This window comes from Plecotus auritus (assembly GCF_963455305.1).
Source record: "Plecotus auritus genome assembly, chromosome: 6".
Lineage (NCBI taxonomy): Eukaryota > Metazoa > Chordata > Mammalia > Chiroptera > Vespertilionidae > Plecotus > Plecotus auritus.
Window position 1 is genome coordinate 86119166 of NC_137773.1, and position 15418 is coordinate 86134583.

Below are 15418 nucleotides of genomic sequence, written 5' to 3' on the forward strand. Positions count from 1 at the left end.
ACACCAGAGGCCCCAGAGAGCTTGCTGGCCCCCTTTGCCTTGTGAGGGCAGAGCGAGAAGTCTGTGACCCAGAGGAGGGCCCTCGCTTGACCATGCTGGCACCTTGATCTTAGATTTCCAGCCTCCAGAGCTGTGAGGAATAAATTTCTATTGTTTATAAGCCACCCAGTCTGTGGTATTTTGTCACAGCAGCCTGACTGGACTAATACAAAGGGTTAGGGTTTTGACCAATGGATTTGGAAGGGGGCGGAGGGGGGGGGCACACAATTCAGTCCAAAGCACTGTATGTTATATAGCACCTCCCAAAAACACAGAGGCTTAATGAAGACAGTCGTCTCTCTCTTACCTGGAAGATGTCAGCGTGGCCTTGTGCTCCAGTGTGGCTGCTGCGCACTCTGCTGACCAGCCAAACAACAGGCATGGGGAACCTAGGCAGGAAGGAAGGATCTAGGCATGCCTCTAGCAGCTGGTAACACCACTTTCTCCAACTCCCAACACAAAGCTGTCTTCACTCGAGGTTCTACTGAGGATGCTACATTCCATTGAGAATAAATAGATCATAATTTTTAAAGATTTGTCTTCATTTTAGCTTATTGGATACCCTAAAGTTAAATTTAGGATTAAACACATGTTTGCCATTTATTCATATACCACATTTTTGTTTCACAGGAACAACTAGTCGGATCTTTGGGGGGGATCTTCTACCTTTACTCCTTGTCACAGATTGGGGTGCTTCTCATTGATCAAAAGAAGGTGAGTCACTTGGCCTGGGAAGAATGACTCTAAGTGACCTTTGTCCCAATCCAGGGTTTTATTAAATGTTACCCATTTGGATTTTCATATCTTAAATCTGTCTAGCTTTTTTTTTTAATCTTTATTCAGATTATTACAATTGTTTCTCCTTTTTCCCCCCATAGCTCCCCTCCACCCAGTTCCCACCCCACCTTCTGCCCTTACCACCCCCACACTGTCCTCATCCATAGGTGTATGATTTTTGTCCAGTCTCTTCCTGAACACCCCCCCATACACTTTTCCCCCTGAGAATTATCAGTCCACTCCCTTTCTATGCCCCTGATTCTATTATATTCACCAGATTATTCTGTTCCTCAGGTTTTTAATTCACTTGATTTTTAGGTTCACTTGTTGATAGATATGTATTTGTTGTTCATAATTTTTATCTTTACTTTTTTCTTCTTCCTCTTCTTTAAGAATACCTTTCAGCATTTCATATAATACTGGTTTGGTGGTGATGAACTCCTTTAGCTTTTTCTTATCTGTGAAGATCTTTATCTGCCCTTCAATTCTGAATGATAGCTTTGCTGGGTAGAGTAATCTTGGTTGTAGGTTCTTGCTATTCATCACTTTGAAAATTTCTTGCCACTCCCGTCTGGCCTGCATAGTTTCTGTTGAGAAATCCGCTGACAATCGTATGGGTGCTCCCTTGTAGGTAATTAACTGTTTTTCTCTTGCTGCTTTTAAGATTCTCTCTTTGTCTTTTGCTCTTGGCATTTTAATTATAATGTGTCTTGCTGTGGTCCTCTTTGGATTCCTTTTGTTTGGGGTTCTGTGCGCTTCCTGGACTTGTAAGTCTATTTCTTTCACCAGGTGGGGGAAGTTTCAGTCATTATTTCTTTTTTTTTTTTTTTTTTAAATAAATTTTATTGATTTTTCACAGAGAGGAAGGGAGAGGGACAAAGAGCTAGAAACATCGATGAGAGAGAAACATCGATCAGCTGCCTCTTGCACACCCCCCACTGGGGACGTGCCCGCAACCAAGGTACATGCCCTTGACCGGAATCGAACCCGGGACCCCTCAGTCCGCAGGCCGACGCTCCATCCACTGAGCCAAACCGGTTTCGGCAGTCATTATTTCTTCAAATAGGTTTTCAGTATCTTGCTCTCTCTCTTCTTCTGGCACCCCCATAATTCTGATGTTGGTATGCTTGAAGTTGTCCCAGAGGCTTCTTACACTATCTTCAACTTTTTGGATTTTTTTTTTCTTTTTGCTTTTTCAGTTGAGTGTTTTTTGCTTCTTTGTATTTCAATTCTTTGACTTGATTCTTGTGTTCCTCTAGTGTGTTGTTGGGTCTCTGTATAATATTTTTTATTTCAGTCAGTGTATGCTTAATTTCTATTTGGTCCTTTTTCATATCTTCGAGGGTCTCATTATATTTATCGGCCTTTTCTAGGATATTCGTGAAAAGCCTTATAACCATGGTTTTGAATTCTATATTCAGTCGTTTGTTTTCCTCCATTTCTTTCGTTTGTGATCTGTTTCTTTGACGCCGCATTTTCACTGCTTCCCTGAGTTGGTAGGGTAGATTTGTGTGCTAGGTTTCCTATATGGCCCAGTGGGTCGGCCTCCCCAGTTAACCTGAGGTAGACACTCTTGGTGCACCCCTTTGTGGACTGTGTGTACAGCCTTGTTGTAGTTAAGTCTTGATTGTTGTTGGTATCACTGGGAGGAATTGACCTCCAGTCCAGTTGGCTGTAAGGATCAGCTGTGTCTATGCTGGGAGAAGTTCGGTGCTGAAGACAGCCTTACAGGATTAGACTTGCCAAATTGCAATAGCCTCTGTGCTCAGCTTGGATGGGGTGGAGTCTCGGGGTGGAGCAGACAGTCTTGGCTTCCAGTCAGCCTTGCCCTTGCGCGTGCGCGCCTCCAGACATCTGCCTTCCCCGGCTCCCGAGTCTCTGCCTGAGAGTCCAGATTCCCCCCACAAGAGCGTGGGTCCCCAGGGGCTCACCTGGAACTGGGGTTCAGTGCAGTCAGAACTGGGGCTCAGTGCAGTCAGTAGCTTCTGACTCCCTTCCACTAGGGAAAGCCTATGGCAACCTCCGCAGCCTTTGTGCACACTGGAACGCGCGCGCCTCCAGACATCTGCCTTCCCCGGCTCTCGAGTCTCCACCCTTGAGTCCAGATTCCCCCCACAAGAGTGTGGGTCCCCAGGGGCTCGCCTGGAACTGGGGTTCAGTGCAGTCAGGAGCTTCCGACTCCCTTCCACTAGGGAAAGCCTGTGGCAACCTCCGCAGCCTTTGTGCACACTGGCACGTGCGCCTTCAGACCCCTGCCTGCCGGGGCTCCCCTGGGTCTCCCCCGGGTCTCCGAGTCTCCGGGTGCCTTTCTCTCTACCTGACAGTCCAGACTCACCCTGTATGAGCCTGGGTCCACGGGGTTTCGCCCGGGACTGGGGTTCAGTGCAGTCAGAACTGGGGTTCAGTACGGTCGGGGGCTTCCTTCCCCCTTCCGCCAGAGAAAGTCAGCCAGGCTCTCAGCCGCCCTTCCTCTCTGCGCGCACAAAGACCTTTTGCCGTACCTCCAATTCTCTGTGAGCTTTTCTCTTTCCTTCTAGTTGTAGAATTTTCACTCAGCCAGCTTTCCTGTGGTTCTGGATGGTGTCCGTTCTGTCTTTTAGTTGTAGTTTTGAAATTGTTGTGCGAGGCAGCAGTTTAGGTGCTTACCTATGCCGCCATCTTGGTTTCTCCTCTGTCTAGCTTTTTAAAAAAATCCTCACCTGCGGATATTTTCAATTGATTTTGAAAATATATATTTTATTGATTTTTTACAGAGAGGAATAGAGAGTTAGAAACATTGATGAGAGAGAAACATTGATCAGCTGCCTCCTGCATGCTCCCTACTGGGTATGTGCCCGCAACCAAGGTACATGCCTTTGACTGGAATCGAACCTGGGATCCTTGAGTCCGCAGGCCGATGCTCTATCCACTGAGCCAAACCAGTTAGGGCTCAATTGATTTTTACAGAGAGAGTGGAAGAGAGAGGGAAAGACAGAGGAATATCGCTGTAAGAGAAACACATCGATTGGTTGTCTCCTGCATTTAGCCCTGGAGGAGCCTGAACCAAGGTACATGCCCTTGACCAGAATTGAACCAGGACCCCTCAGTCCACCAACGCTCTATCCACTGAGCCAAACTGGCTAGGGCTGAAATTCATCTAGTTTTTCATTCACCTATCCATCTACCTAGCAGTGCATCTATTCACATATATATCCATCCATCCATCCATCCATCCATCCATCCATTTACCTACTTATCAGTCCATCTACCCACCCACCCACCTACCTACCTTTCATCCAGATACCCATTCATCCACGCACCCACCCTCCCTCCCTCTCCCCATTTAAACTGCATCAGAAGATAAAATATCAAATCGGAAAGGGATTAAGTACAGTCAGGACCTGGTATTGCAAAAATTGTGAACAGGGTGTGCAGCTCTGAAGTTTGAGGGAGACCCACTCTCAGTAAGCCTCAGGAGCTTGGGTTGATGTTGGATAGCTGAAAGCCTCACCCTCTAACACGAGATTGGTCCAGCTCCACCCAGAGTCCCCTCATTAGCATAAGGAGCTGCCTGATTTACAGAAACACTCCCACACCCAGAAAATCCCAAGAATTTAGTGGCTGAGGAGTCCAGCTCCTGGTTGCCGCCTATGCATGATTCTCAGGCCTGACCACAGGCTATCAGGAAGCGTCACCTGGCAGGCCCCCCAGGGATGCTCCCTTTCTAGTCCAGACTTAGGACAGGATGATGCTCTGCAGGCTCTGAAGGACTTGCAATTGTCCCAGGCCCCTGTGGGCGGCCTTCATTCCTAGGACTTTAGCTTCAGGAGCCTCCCTATGGAGGAAAGAGGAGAAAACCTCGCTGACACTTTTCTCTACTCTGACTCAGCACTCAGTACCTCTCCATTGGCTGCCAGCCCTAGGCCCTCTCCCCTCCCTGCCCTGGGCGCATAAGTCTTCAGGGGCCTTTTGTGGGGTTCCTAGCAGAGGCAGTGAGAGAAGCCCCTCACCTGCGCTGATCCAGCAGACCCTCCCCTGGCTGCCCTTCTGCGGGAAGAGGGACCGAGGGCTGATTGTTTCCTCTGGCCTGTTCTCTGGTTGACCCCACCGCAGGAAGCAATTAGAACTCGTCAAGGCTTGCCTTGTTGCCTTAATTGGCTTCGCCTATACCGGCAGCTCAGCTGAGTAATTCTAATACCTGGGGACTGAGGCCAGCCAGTTCACACACAGGGATGAGCTGGGAGATGAGAACTCACACTCACTGTCCCTTAGGCACCTCCTGCAGACGGGCCTGGCGGGTGTCCACAGTGGGGGTAGGGGGTGCACCATGAAGTTCAGCAGCCTGTGCACCTGGGTCCTCACCCTGAGCACTTAGTTCTCTCCCCAGGAGGCACTTAGAAAACAAGCCAGGAGTCTCCCCTCCTCTCCACCGACATCTGGGAGGGCCGCAGCTGTGTGGTGGGACTCACTTATGAACCAGTGACAGTATTTTTTAAAAACTGCATCCTTGCACAGTGCTGTAGTGCTTTCATAAAGAGCAAATAGGAGAGAACTTGGACAACCATGCCAAACAATTCAGACCCGACGCCGGAGCCGGCCCTAGAGGGTCGCAAGGTGCGAGTGTCTTGATGGAGGAGGCTGTTAGGAAAAGAATCTGGGGTGTGCACACAGGTGGGTTGAGGAGAGAAAGGAACTTGAATAATAACTCAGGAGCAAGGGCGCCAACTGGGCCTGCCAGAGACTAAGGGAGAGCAGGCACCTCATCTTGCACTGTGGACATTTCCGGTGAAGAGTTCTTTGTTGTGAGAATCTGTCCTGTGCACTGTGGGGTGTTGGGCCCCCATTCACTATGCCAGGAGCACCCCCAGTGTGACAACCACAGGCATCCCCAGACATGCCAGGTGCCCTCCGGGGGCAGAACCATCCCCTGCTGAGAGCTGCTGGGACAGTTAAGCAAGTTTGAAGAAAGTTTGAATAATGAAGCAGGAGGACCTACACCTGCTGCTGCTCTGTAATCACAGATTTGGAATGTCTTTCTCAGGCCAAGTTTGAGTATTTGGAACACCCTCTGAACCACAGTTTTGGGCTGCCCTTTGACTACAATGGCACCCTTGACATCATCATCGCCCCCGGCCAGAAAGGCATTCTGATCTTCTGGTTTGAGAAGAGCCTGCTAGTTTCCCGAAATTCAGGTGAGCGGCAGGCTCAGGGCTGCCACTCAGGGTCCCCCTCCAGGTGGGGGAAGCACACGCCATTATTTTTTCTCTCCCCTGACTTGAGTGGAACCCATTCTCACTTTGCCACCTGTTATGCAAAGTGCTGAGGTCCCAGAACACCTCAAGGTATGGTTCTTGGATTCTCACATAACCCAGAGGGCAGGCTGTGGAAGAGATGGGTTTATTAGGTCTTGCATGTGGTCCAGTGAACGCCACACCACCTGCCACCGGTGGAGTTGAACGGCTAAGTCCCATCCGGCCTGCAGATGGGCTACTACCTATTGTTTCGCAGCCACCCAGACTTTCCCAACACAAGGTTTTATAAAGAACAGAAAGCAGAGGAAACCGGGGCATGCAGGGGAAGGGGGGTGTTTTTTAGCATTAGCTGTGTGAACTCAAAACTGCTAGCTGTTTCCTTGACTGAGGAGCTGGCCAGGTCCCCAAAGCCTCATGTCCACTTACTGATGGTCTTGCCACAGGGCGGGAGGGGAGCCGGAGCCTGGGAAGGGGCCGTGTTCCCATTTACCACACACCTCCTAACTGCATTTCGCCCTCCCCATCCCCTGCCTCGTGGGACCTTCAGGGACACATAGGCAGCAGGTTCTGAAAGTCACCAGATCCGAGGGCAGAGGTCCACACCTTCAGTCCAGGAACTGCAGACCTTGTTTTGGGGCTGAGGTTAGGGACTCCAGGAGATGTGTCAGGACCACTCACTGGAGCTTCCCTCGGGCGAGAACGGAATCTGGAAGTGGCACAGCACCTGTAGGTGGCCTAGGCGAGGGATCCTGGAAGTGCCCAGGCCCTGGAGCTCCAGCCCGCCAGCTGGCACAGCCGAGGAGCAAAAGGCAGCCCTCCCTGAAGAGGTGCTGTCAGGAGCCTCTGGGCACAGGTGTGGTTGCAAGAGGGCCCACAATCAGCCAGCTACCCAGCGCCAGTCAGCCTACCTGAACCCCGCGTTCCCCAGCATGCAAGAGAGGGGCTCGGGCTGCCCGCCTGAGAGCCCATTCCAGAAAGAAAGCGCTCCTTTTCCTAATACTTGTTACCTGACTACGCGCGTTCTGTGGTGGGCAAGCTTCCAGGCGGTGAAGCAGCTTCCTTAAACCCAAGTCCGTCCGGAGGGTGTTTTACAACATTGCACCTCAGGATTGTATTTTTGTTGAATCTTTATCATTTCACCAGTGGACTCCCCCTTCCAACACGTGCCCAGGTCTCATGATTCTGCCCTGTTGTCTCGTAGGTCAGCTCGTCTTCCCTGTCCAGGTACAAGAAGGACATGGCACCTTGTATTCTTCCGTTTTTGATGCCGGCATCACCATCCACACTGTGGCTGCGAGTGCGTGTCCAGCCTGCGGGTAGCTTTCTAGCTGAACTGTCCCTTTAGGTCCTTGGTCATTTTTTAATTGGGCTGTTTGCCTTTTTATTGTTGAGTTGCAAGTGTTTTTTATATATTCTAGATGCAAGTCCCTTATCAAAAATAGGCTCTGCCAATATTTTCTCCCAGTCAATGGCTTGTCTTCCCACTCCTTTAAAAAAATTATTAAGTACACATCATTTTCCATGTCTAGAATCTTTCATATTTTCTAAAGAATAATATTCAAATTCGCAAAAATGACATTCAGGTCTGTATATCTTGTATCTCATCTGACTGCCCACCACTGCCCTAAGGGATCCCTTTTGTCCACCTAACCCCATGGTTCTCAACCTGGGGACACTGGCCGATGTATGGAGATGGTTGTCATGACTTGGGGGTGGTTATGCCTGGTATCTTCTGGGTAGAGGGCAGGGATGCTACCCAACATCATACAATGCACAGGACAGGCCCCACCACAAAAAAACAATGGAGCTTAGGTTGAGAAACCCTCAGTAACATTAGTCTGGTCCTTCCCCTACAGACACCTCACTTTTCTACATCAGAAGCTTTTTTCAAGGCTCAGCTTAAGACTTGCTTCTTCTGAAAACTTCCTCTGTTGTTTTATTGTTATTATTGTTGTTGTTAATCCTCACCCAAGGATATATTTTCCATTGACTTTTGAAGAGAGTGAAAGGGAGGGAAGGAGAGAGGGAGAGAGGGAAACAGAGAGAAAGAGAGAGAGAGAGAAAGAGAAACTTGGATGTGAGAGAGACACATCGACTGGCTGCCTCCTGCATGTGCCCTGATCAGGGCCAGGGCTCGAACCTGCAAGCCAGGTACATGGCCTTGACTGAGAATCAAACCTGTAACCCTTCAGTGTGGGGCCGACTCTCTAACCACTTAGCAACACTGGCCAGGGCTCCTTGGTTGCTTTTTTTCAATTAGCAATAATCAGATAAACTTCATTGGCTACGATACTGCCACTGTGCAAAACTCCTTGGTTGCTTTTTTTTTAAAAAAAAAAAAAGAATAAAAATATACATTGGGTCTTATTACCCCCTTTCATAAAATCTCTTCATGGTGTCCTGTGTTTCCTTGGAACTTTGTACATGCAAAAGATCAGAAACAGCCTCAATGTCCATCAGTGGAGGACTGGTTAAGTAACTTAGAGTTCACTGAGGCACCAGAATATCAACCAGCCAACTACATCCGTGTACACAAAAGAAAAGGAAAAAATTAAGTTACAAAGCAGCTTGGAGGGCTCCAGAATATGATCCCAGTATATGCAACTATCAGAAAAGATGTCTACTAAAATGTTAACAGTGGTTACCTTTGTCAGGGCTCAGTAACCCTAGCCTGCGGGTCAAATCTGGCCCATAGCTTGTTTTATTGGAACAGTCATTTCACTTACGATTTGTCCAGATCTACTTTCAGAGTTGAATACTTTTTTTTTAAACCCTCACCTGAGTATATGTTTATTGATTTTTGAGAGAGAGATATATAAAAGAGAAACAGTGATTGGTTGCCTCTCATACGTGTCCCAACCAGGGACCAAACCCACAACCTAGGTATGTACCCTGACCAGGAATCGAACCTGCAACCTGTTGGTGCACTGGACAATGCTTCAATCAATTGAGCCACCGGCCAGGGCAGAGTTGAATACTTTTAATAGACATGACATGACCAGCAAAGCAGAAACTATTTGCTATCTGGTTCTTTACAGAAGTTTGTTGAGCCCAGTCTAGATGATGGAATTCGGGGTAATTAAAAAAAAAAACATCTCTTTATATTTTAAATATTTTTGTCTATTAAAACAAGCTTCATTTCTTTTTTTTTTAATATACTTTATTGATTTCAGAGAGGAAAGGAGAGGGAGAGAGAGAGAAACATCAATGATGAGAGAGAATCATTGATTGGCTGCCTCCTGCACACCCCCCACCAGGGATCGAGACCACAACCTGGGCATGTGCCCTTGGCTGGAATCGAACCCGGGACCCTTCAGTCCGCAGGCCAACACTCTGTCCACTGAGCCAAACCGACAAGTCGAAAAGAGCCTCATTTCAGTGTTCTGTCTTATTTGCTTTTTTTCTAGATGAAAACGCACTGGCAGTTTTAACTCAGGAGGATGGTTTGTATTATGGCAGCCTGGGAATCCTGACAAGTTCCATAATCAAAGTAGGTAAAATCAAAGTTAGGGTTATTTCCGGCTTTGTTCTCAAACTTCCAATATTCTTTTTTGTTGTTTTGTTAATCTTCGCCCGAAGATATTTTTCCATTGATTTTTAGAGAGAGTGGAAGAGAGAGGGAAAGACAGAAACATTGGTGTGAGAGACACCGATTGGTTGCCTCCTGCATGAGCCAGACCAGGGCCGGGGAGGAGCCTGCAACCAAGGTATGTGCCCTTGACCGGAATCAAACCCATGACCCTTTGGTCGGCAGGCCAATGCTCTGCCCTCTCAGCCAAACTGGCTAGGGCTCCAATACTCTTACTGGAGGCTAGGAATTGCTCTAATTATTAAAATAGTAACAATATGAGAGAAACCAAGATGGCGGCATAGGTAAACACCTAAACTGCTGCCTCGCACAACAATTTCAAAACTACAACTAAAAGACAGAACGGACACCATCCAGAACCACAGGAAAGCAGGCTGAGTGAAAATTCTACAACTAGAAGGAAGGAGAAAAGCTCACAGAGAATTGGAGGTACGGCAAAGGGGCTTTGTGCGTGCAGAGAGGAAGGGCGGCTGAGAGCCTGGCTGACTTCCTCTGGCGGAAGGGGGAAGGAAGCCTCCGACCGCACTGAACCCCAGTTCTGACTGCACTGAACCCCAGTTCCGGGCGAACCCCTGGGGACCCACGCTCTTACGGGGGGAGTCTGGACTCTCGGGCGGAGACTCGAGCTGGGAAAGGCAGAAGTCTGAAGGCGCACGCGGGCCAGTGCGCACAAAGGCTGCGGGGGTTGCCACAGGCTTTCCCTAGTGGAGGGGAGTCAGAGGATTCTGACTGCACTGAGCCCCAGTTCTGACTGCAGTGAACCCCGGTCCCAGGCGAGCCCCTGGGGACCCACGCTCTTGTGGGGGGAGTCTGGACTCTCGGGCAGAGACTCGGGAGCCGGGGAAGGCGGAGGACTGAAAGTGCACACGCGCACGCGCACGCGCGCGCACCGGTGCGCACAAGGGCTGCGGAGGTTGCCGCGGGCTTTCCCTGGTGGAGGGGAGTCAGAGTCTCCTGACGGCACTGTGCCCCAGTTCTGACTGCAGTGAACCCCGGTTCCAGGCGAGCCCCTGGGGACCCATGCTCTTGTGGGGGGAGTCTGGACTCTCAGGCGGAGACTCGAGCTGGGGAAGGCGGAGGACTGAAAGCGCACGTGCGCGCAGGGGCGGGGCTGACAGGAAGCCAAGACTGAGGCTCCACCCCATCCAAGCTGAGCACAGAGGCTATTGCAATTTGGCAAGTCTAATCCTATAGGGCTGTCTCCAGCACCGGGCTTCTCCCAGCATAGACACAGGTGATCCTTACAGCCAACTGACCCGGAGGTCAATTCTTCCCAGTGATACCAACAACAATAAAGACTTAATTACAACAAGGCTGTACACACAGTCCACAAAGGGGTGCACCAAGAGTGTCCACCTCAGGTTAACTGGGGAAGCAGACCCACTGGGCCATATTGGAAACCTAGCACAAATATCTACCATACCAACTCAGGGAATCAGTGAAAATGCTCAGTCAAAGAATCAGATCACAAACGAAAGAAATGGAGGAAAACAAACGACTGGATATAGAATTCAAAACCACCGTTATAAGACTTTTTAATAATATCCTAGAAAAGGCCGATAAATATAACGAGACCCTCGAAGATATGAAAAAGGACCAACAAGAAATTAAACATACACTGACTGAAATAAAAAATATCATACAGAGACCCAGAAACAGAATAGAGGAACACAAGAATCAAGTCAAAGAATTGAAATACAAAGAAGCAAAAAACACTCAACCGAAAAAGCAAAAAGCAAAAAATAAAATCAAAAAAGTTGAAGATAATGTAAGAAGACTCTGGGACAACTTCAAGCGTACCAACATCAGAATTATGGGGGTGCCAGAAGAAGAGAGAGAGCAAGATACTAAAAACCTATTTGAAGAAATAATGACCGAAAACTTCCCCCACTTGGTGAAAGAAATAGACTTACAAGTCCAGGAAGCCCACAGAACCCCAAACAAAAGGAATCCAAAGAGGACCACACCAAGACACATCATAATTAAAATGCCAAGAGCAAAAGACAAAGAGAGAATATTAAAAGCAGCAAGAGAAAAACAGTTAATTACCTACAAGGGAGCACCCATACGACTGTCAGCTGACTTCTCAACAGAAACTATGCAGGCCAGACGGGAGTGGCAAGAAATTTTCAATGTGATGAATAGCAAGAACCTACAACCAAGATTACTCTACCCAGCAAAGCTATCATTCAGAATTGAAGGGCAGATAAAGAGCTTCACAGATAAGAAAAAGCTGAAGGAGTTCATCACCACCAAACCAGTATTATATGAAATGCTGAAAGGTATTCTTAAAGAAGAGGAAGAAGAAAAAAGTAAAGATAAAAATTATGAACAACAAATACATATCTATCAACAAGCGAACCTAAAAATCAAGTGAATTAAAAACCTGAGGAGCAGAATAATCTGGTGAATATAATAGAATCAGGGGCATAGAAAGGGAGTGGACTGATAATTCTCAGGGGGAAAGGGGTATGGGGGGTTCATGAAGAGAATGGACAAAAATCATACACCTATGGATGAGGACAGTGGGGGGGAGGTAAGGGCAGAAGGTGGGGTGGGAAAGGGGTGGAGGGGAGCTATGGGGGGAAAAAGGAGAAATAATTGTAATAATCTGAATAAAGATTTATTTAAAAAAATAGTAACAATATTTTAATAGCAGAAGTAATAACAATAATTTTAATTAATATCATTATTAACATTAACTTAGTAGTAAATTTTTATAGTTATTAAAATAATAGCAATGACAGCTAAAACTTACTGAGCACTTAGAATATGGCAGGTGCTGGTCTAACCATCTTCTAACTATTAACCGCATTTAACCTTGACCATCATCTTAAATTGTTCCCATTGGATAGATGGTCAAACCGAGGTGCAGAGAGGTAAAGTCATTTATCCAAGGTTACAGAGGTATGGAGTGTAATGCTGGAATATCTCACAGTGTCTTGTACATTTTGCTTATCTAATTTTATTTCATCCTCACAACAACCCTGCGAAAGTGTCAATATCATTCAGCTTTTACAGGGAGAAACTGAAGTTCAAGTCCCTCTCTCTCCGAAGGTCCCGTAACTTCTTCGCAACTGAGCCAGAAAAGTCCCCCAGCTGTGCCGACTGCTACTTCAGTGTTTTTCCTGTTACATCTACAGCCACCCTATTTCCTGAAAGTTGCCTGACAGTGGAGTTAGGACAGGATCACTGGTGTGGGGCATTAGCACCAGAACTGTCTCTTCGAATCCTTAACCCTGACATTCTGATGACCAGCGTTTTCTGGGGAGATATCCTGTGACTTTCCAACTCTCCAAGCAGGTCCATGACCTATTGAGAAATTCCACGGGCAGCCTCTTTGATAGGAAACACAGTTTCCATGATTAATTTAAACACAAGGGATGAGTAAAACTTGAGTAGGTGTCTCAACAAAGCGTACCTATAATTTTGCTGTTGGTTTGTTTGGTCTACCTTCTTTAAACCCAAATCTTAAGACAAAATTTAAATCCTCAAAAAAGAATTAGAATGAACTGATTTCAGAATCACTTTTTTTTTTTTTTTTTCAGTTTGCATACCAAAACATCTGGTCCCAACAGGCAGCCCTGATGTTCACTGGCCTGGGGATACTTGATATCCTGACCCCACTTCCTGACGTGGATTTTCCAGCTTTTGATTTCGAGAAGTGCCCCGTGAATATCCAGGCAGTTCTCATGGACCCTCAACTCCATATTGACGTCTGCAAAGTATGTGATCATAACTGTTTTAGCTCCATATTCAAGACACTTAAAAAAACCCACAAATCCCAGAGACCCAGAGTTGGGCATCTGTGTCCGGCAACCACATGTCGTGCTCCAAGTAGGGTTGGCTGCCTGGACTTCACATGAACAACTAGATTTGACAGTCAGCCACCACTGCCCCAAAGGCTGGCACCCACATCTTGTAGGTAGTTTCCTGTTCGTTCTTTCAAATAGAAACGTATTTCACTTTTAGTAGATGCTCTTTGTAACAAGGAAGTCAACAAACCCTCAAATTGCTCGGAAGAGAAGAAAGTAAGAGATTTGGTTATCAGGACCACAAGCAGTTAAATGAACAGTCTTGGCTCCACAGAAACTTACCTGGAGCCCCCAGGGAGGGAGATACATTTGGGCTTAGGCTATCCATGAGCCATGGGGGTCAGCCTTGACCTCCATCAAGCAGACTAATTAAAGAGAGGAAAATCATAGAAATAGAGAAATATGCACATATCAATTTGGACTCATTATTCTGCAAGTGATGGAAAATCCAAACAAATGGGCTTAAACCAGAAAGGCAATTATTGACTGTAGGACCAAAACATCCAAAGGGGGAAGACTTCAGGTGAGGCTTCATCTGGTGTCTGATATCATGCCACCAGGAGCCGGCTTCTTTCCACCTCTCCATTCTGCCTGCCGGGATGTTTCATGCTTTCTCATATCATGGCAGCAAGCTGCAGCCGACCCTGAAGACCTGGCATCCTCATGCTGTACCCAGGCAAGAAAGGGGGTCTCTAGCCCTAGCTGGTTAGGCTCAGTGGATAGAGCGTTGGCCTGCGGACTGAAGAGTCCCAGGTTCGAATAAGAATATATATTTAAAAAAAGAAAAAGAAAGGAAGGAAGGAAGGGAGGAAGGGAAGAAAGGAGGGAGGGAGGAAGGAAGGAAGGAAGGAAGGAAGGAAGGAAGGAAGGAAGGAAGGAAGGAAGGAAGGAAGGAGAGAAAGAGAGAAAGGAAGAAAGGAAGGGAGGAAGGGAGGAAGAGAGGAAGGAAGGAAGGAAGGAAGGAAGGAAGGAAGGAAGGAAGGAAGAAAGGAAGGAAGAAAGAAAGGTCTCATCAGAGCCATGGAGAAGCCAAGAGAAAGCCCAGCATGTCTCCCACATCTCATTGGCTCATAGAGGATGACATACCCATTCCTGAACCAATCACAAGGTTAGGATGAGCCAATCAGAATTCACTCCTAGAGACAGTGGTGCAGTCAGTTCACCCACCAGGCCACATACCCAAGGATGTGCAAGAGGGTGATTTACCAAAGGAAACTCAGGATAGTCCCAAAAGAAACTGGGGATACGCTCAGGAAGGGGGAGCAGCTACTGGACAGAAATAGTAAAATGTCTTCTTTAGGCTCCCAGAATCTATCTTTGTAGTCCCAAGAAATCACATGGTCAGAAATACAGGAAAGTTTTTTCTAACTTTATTTTTAAAGTTTTTTCCAGTTTTAATGAAATATTTTTAAAATTTTCATTCAATTATTTTAGAGAGAAGGAGAGAGAGAGAGAACTATTGATTTGTTGTTCCACTTATTTTTTTTAAATAAATCTTTATTGTTAGATTATTACAGGTGTTCCTCTTTTTTTCCCCCCCATAGCTCCCTTCCACCTGATTCCCCACCCCACCCCATGCCCTTACCCCCTGCCACTGTCTTCATCCATAGGTGTAAGATTTTTGTCCAATCTCTTCCCGCACCCCTCACACTCCCTTCCCCCTGAGAATTGTCAGTCCACTCCCTTTCTATGTTCCTGATTCTATTATATTCACCAGTCCATTCTGTTCTTCAGATTTTTTATTCACTTGATTTTTAGATTCACTTGTTGGTAGGTATGTATTTGATGTCATTTTGTTGTTCATAATTTTTATCTTTATCTTTTTCTTCTTCTTCCTCTTCTTAAAGAATACCCTTCAGCATTTCATGTAATCCTGGTTTGGTGGTGATGAACTCCTTTAGCTTTTTTTGTCTGTGAAGCTCTTTATCTGACCTTCAACTCTGAATGATAGCTTTGCTGGGTAGAGT

The 15418-nt window shown here is 47.0% G+C and overlaps 1 protein-coding gene across 1 annotated transcript in view; it reads left to right on the top strand.

Annotated features, from left to right (window-relative positions):
• The window catches only part of CATSPERD (cation channel sperm associated auxiliary subunit delta), a gene marked incomplete at both ends in the record, with an annotated part of 51392 nt that overhangs the window by 16504 nt on the left and 19470 nt on the right, over window positions 1–15418 (top strand). Inside the window, 5 exons of the mRNA XM_080675425.1 lie at window positions 670–753; window positions 5837–5987; window positions 7249–7344; window positions 9455–9537; window positions 13185–13361. Of these exons, the coding sequence (XP_080531551.1) occupies window positions 670–753; window positions 5837–5987; window positions 7249–7344; window positions 9455–9537; window positions 13185–13361 (591 nt within the window). The remainder of the gene's footprint in view (window positions 1–669; window positions 754–5836; window positions 5988–7248; window positions 7345–9454; window positions 9538–13184; window positions 13362–15418) is intronic.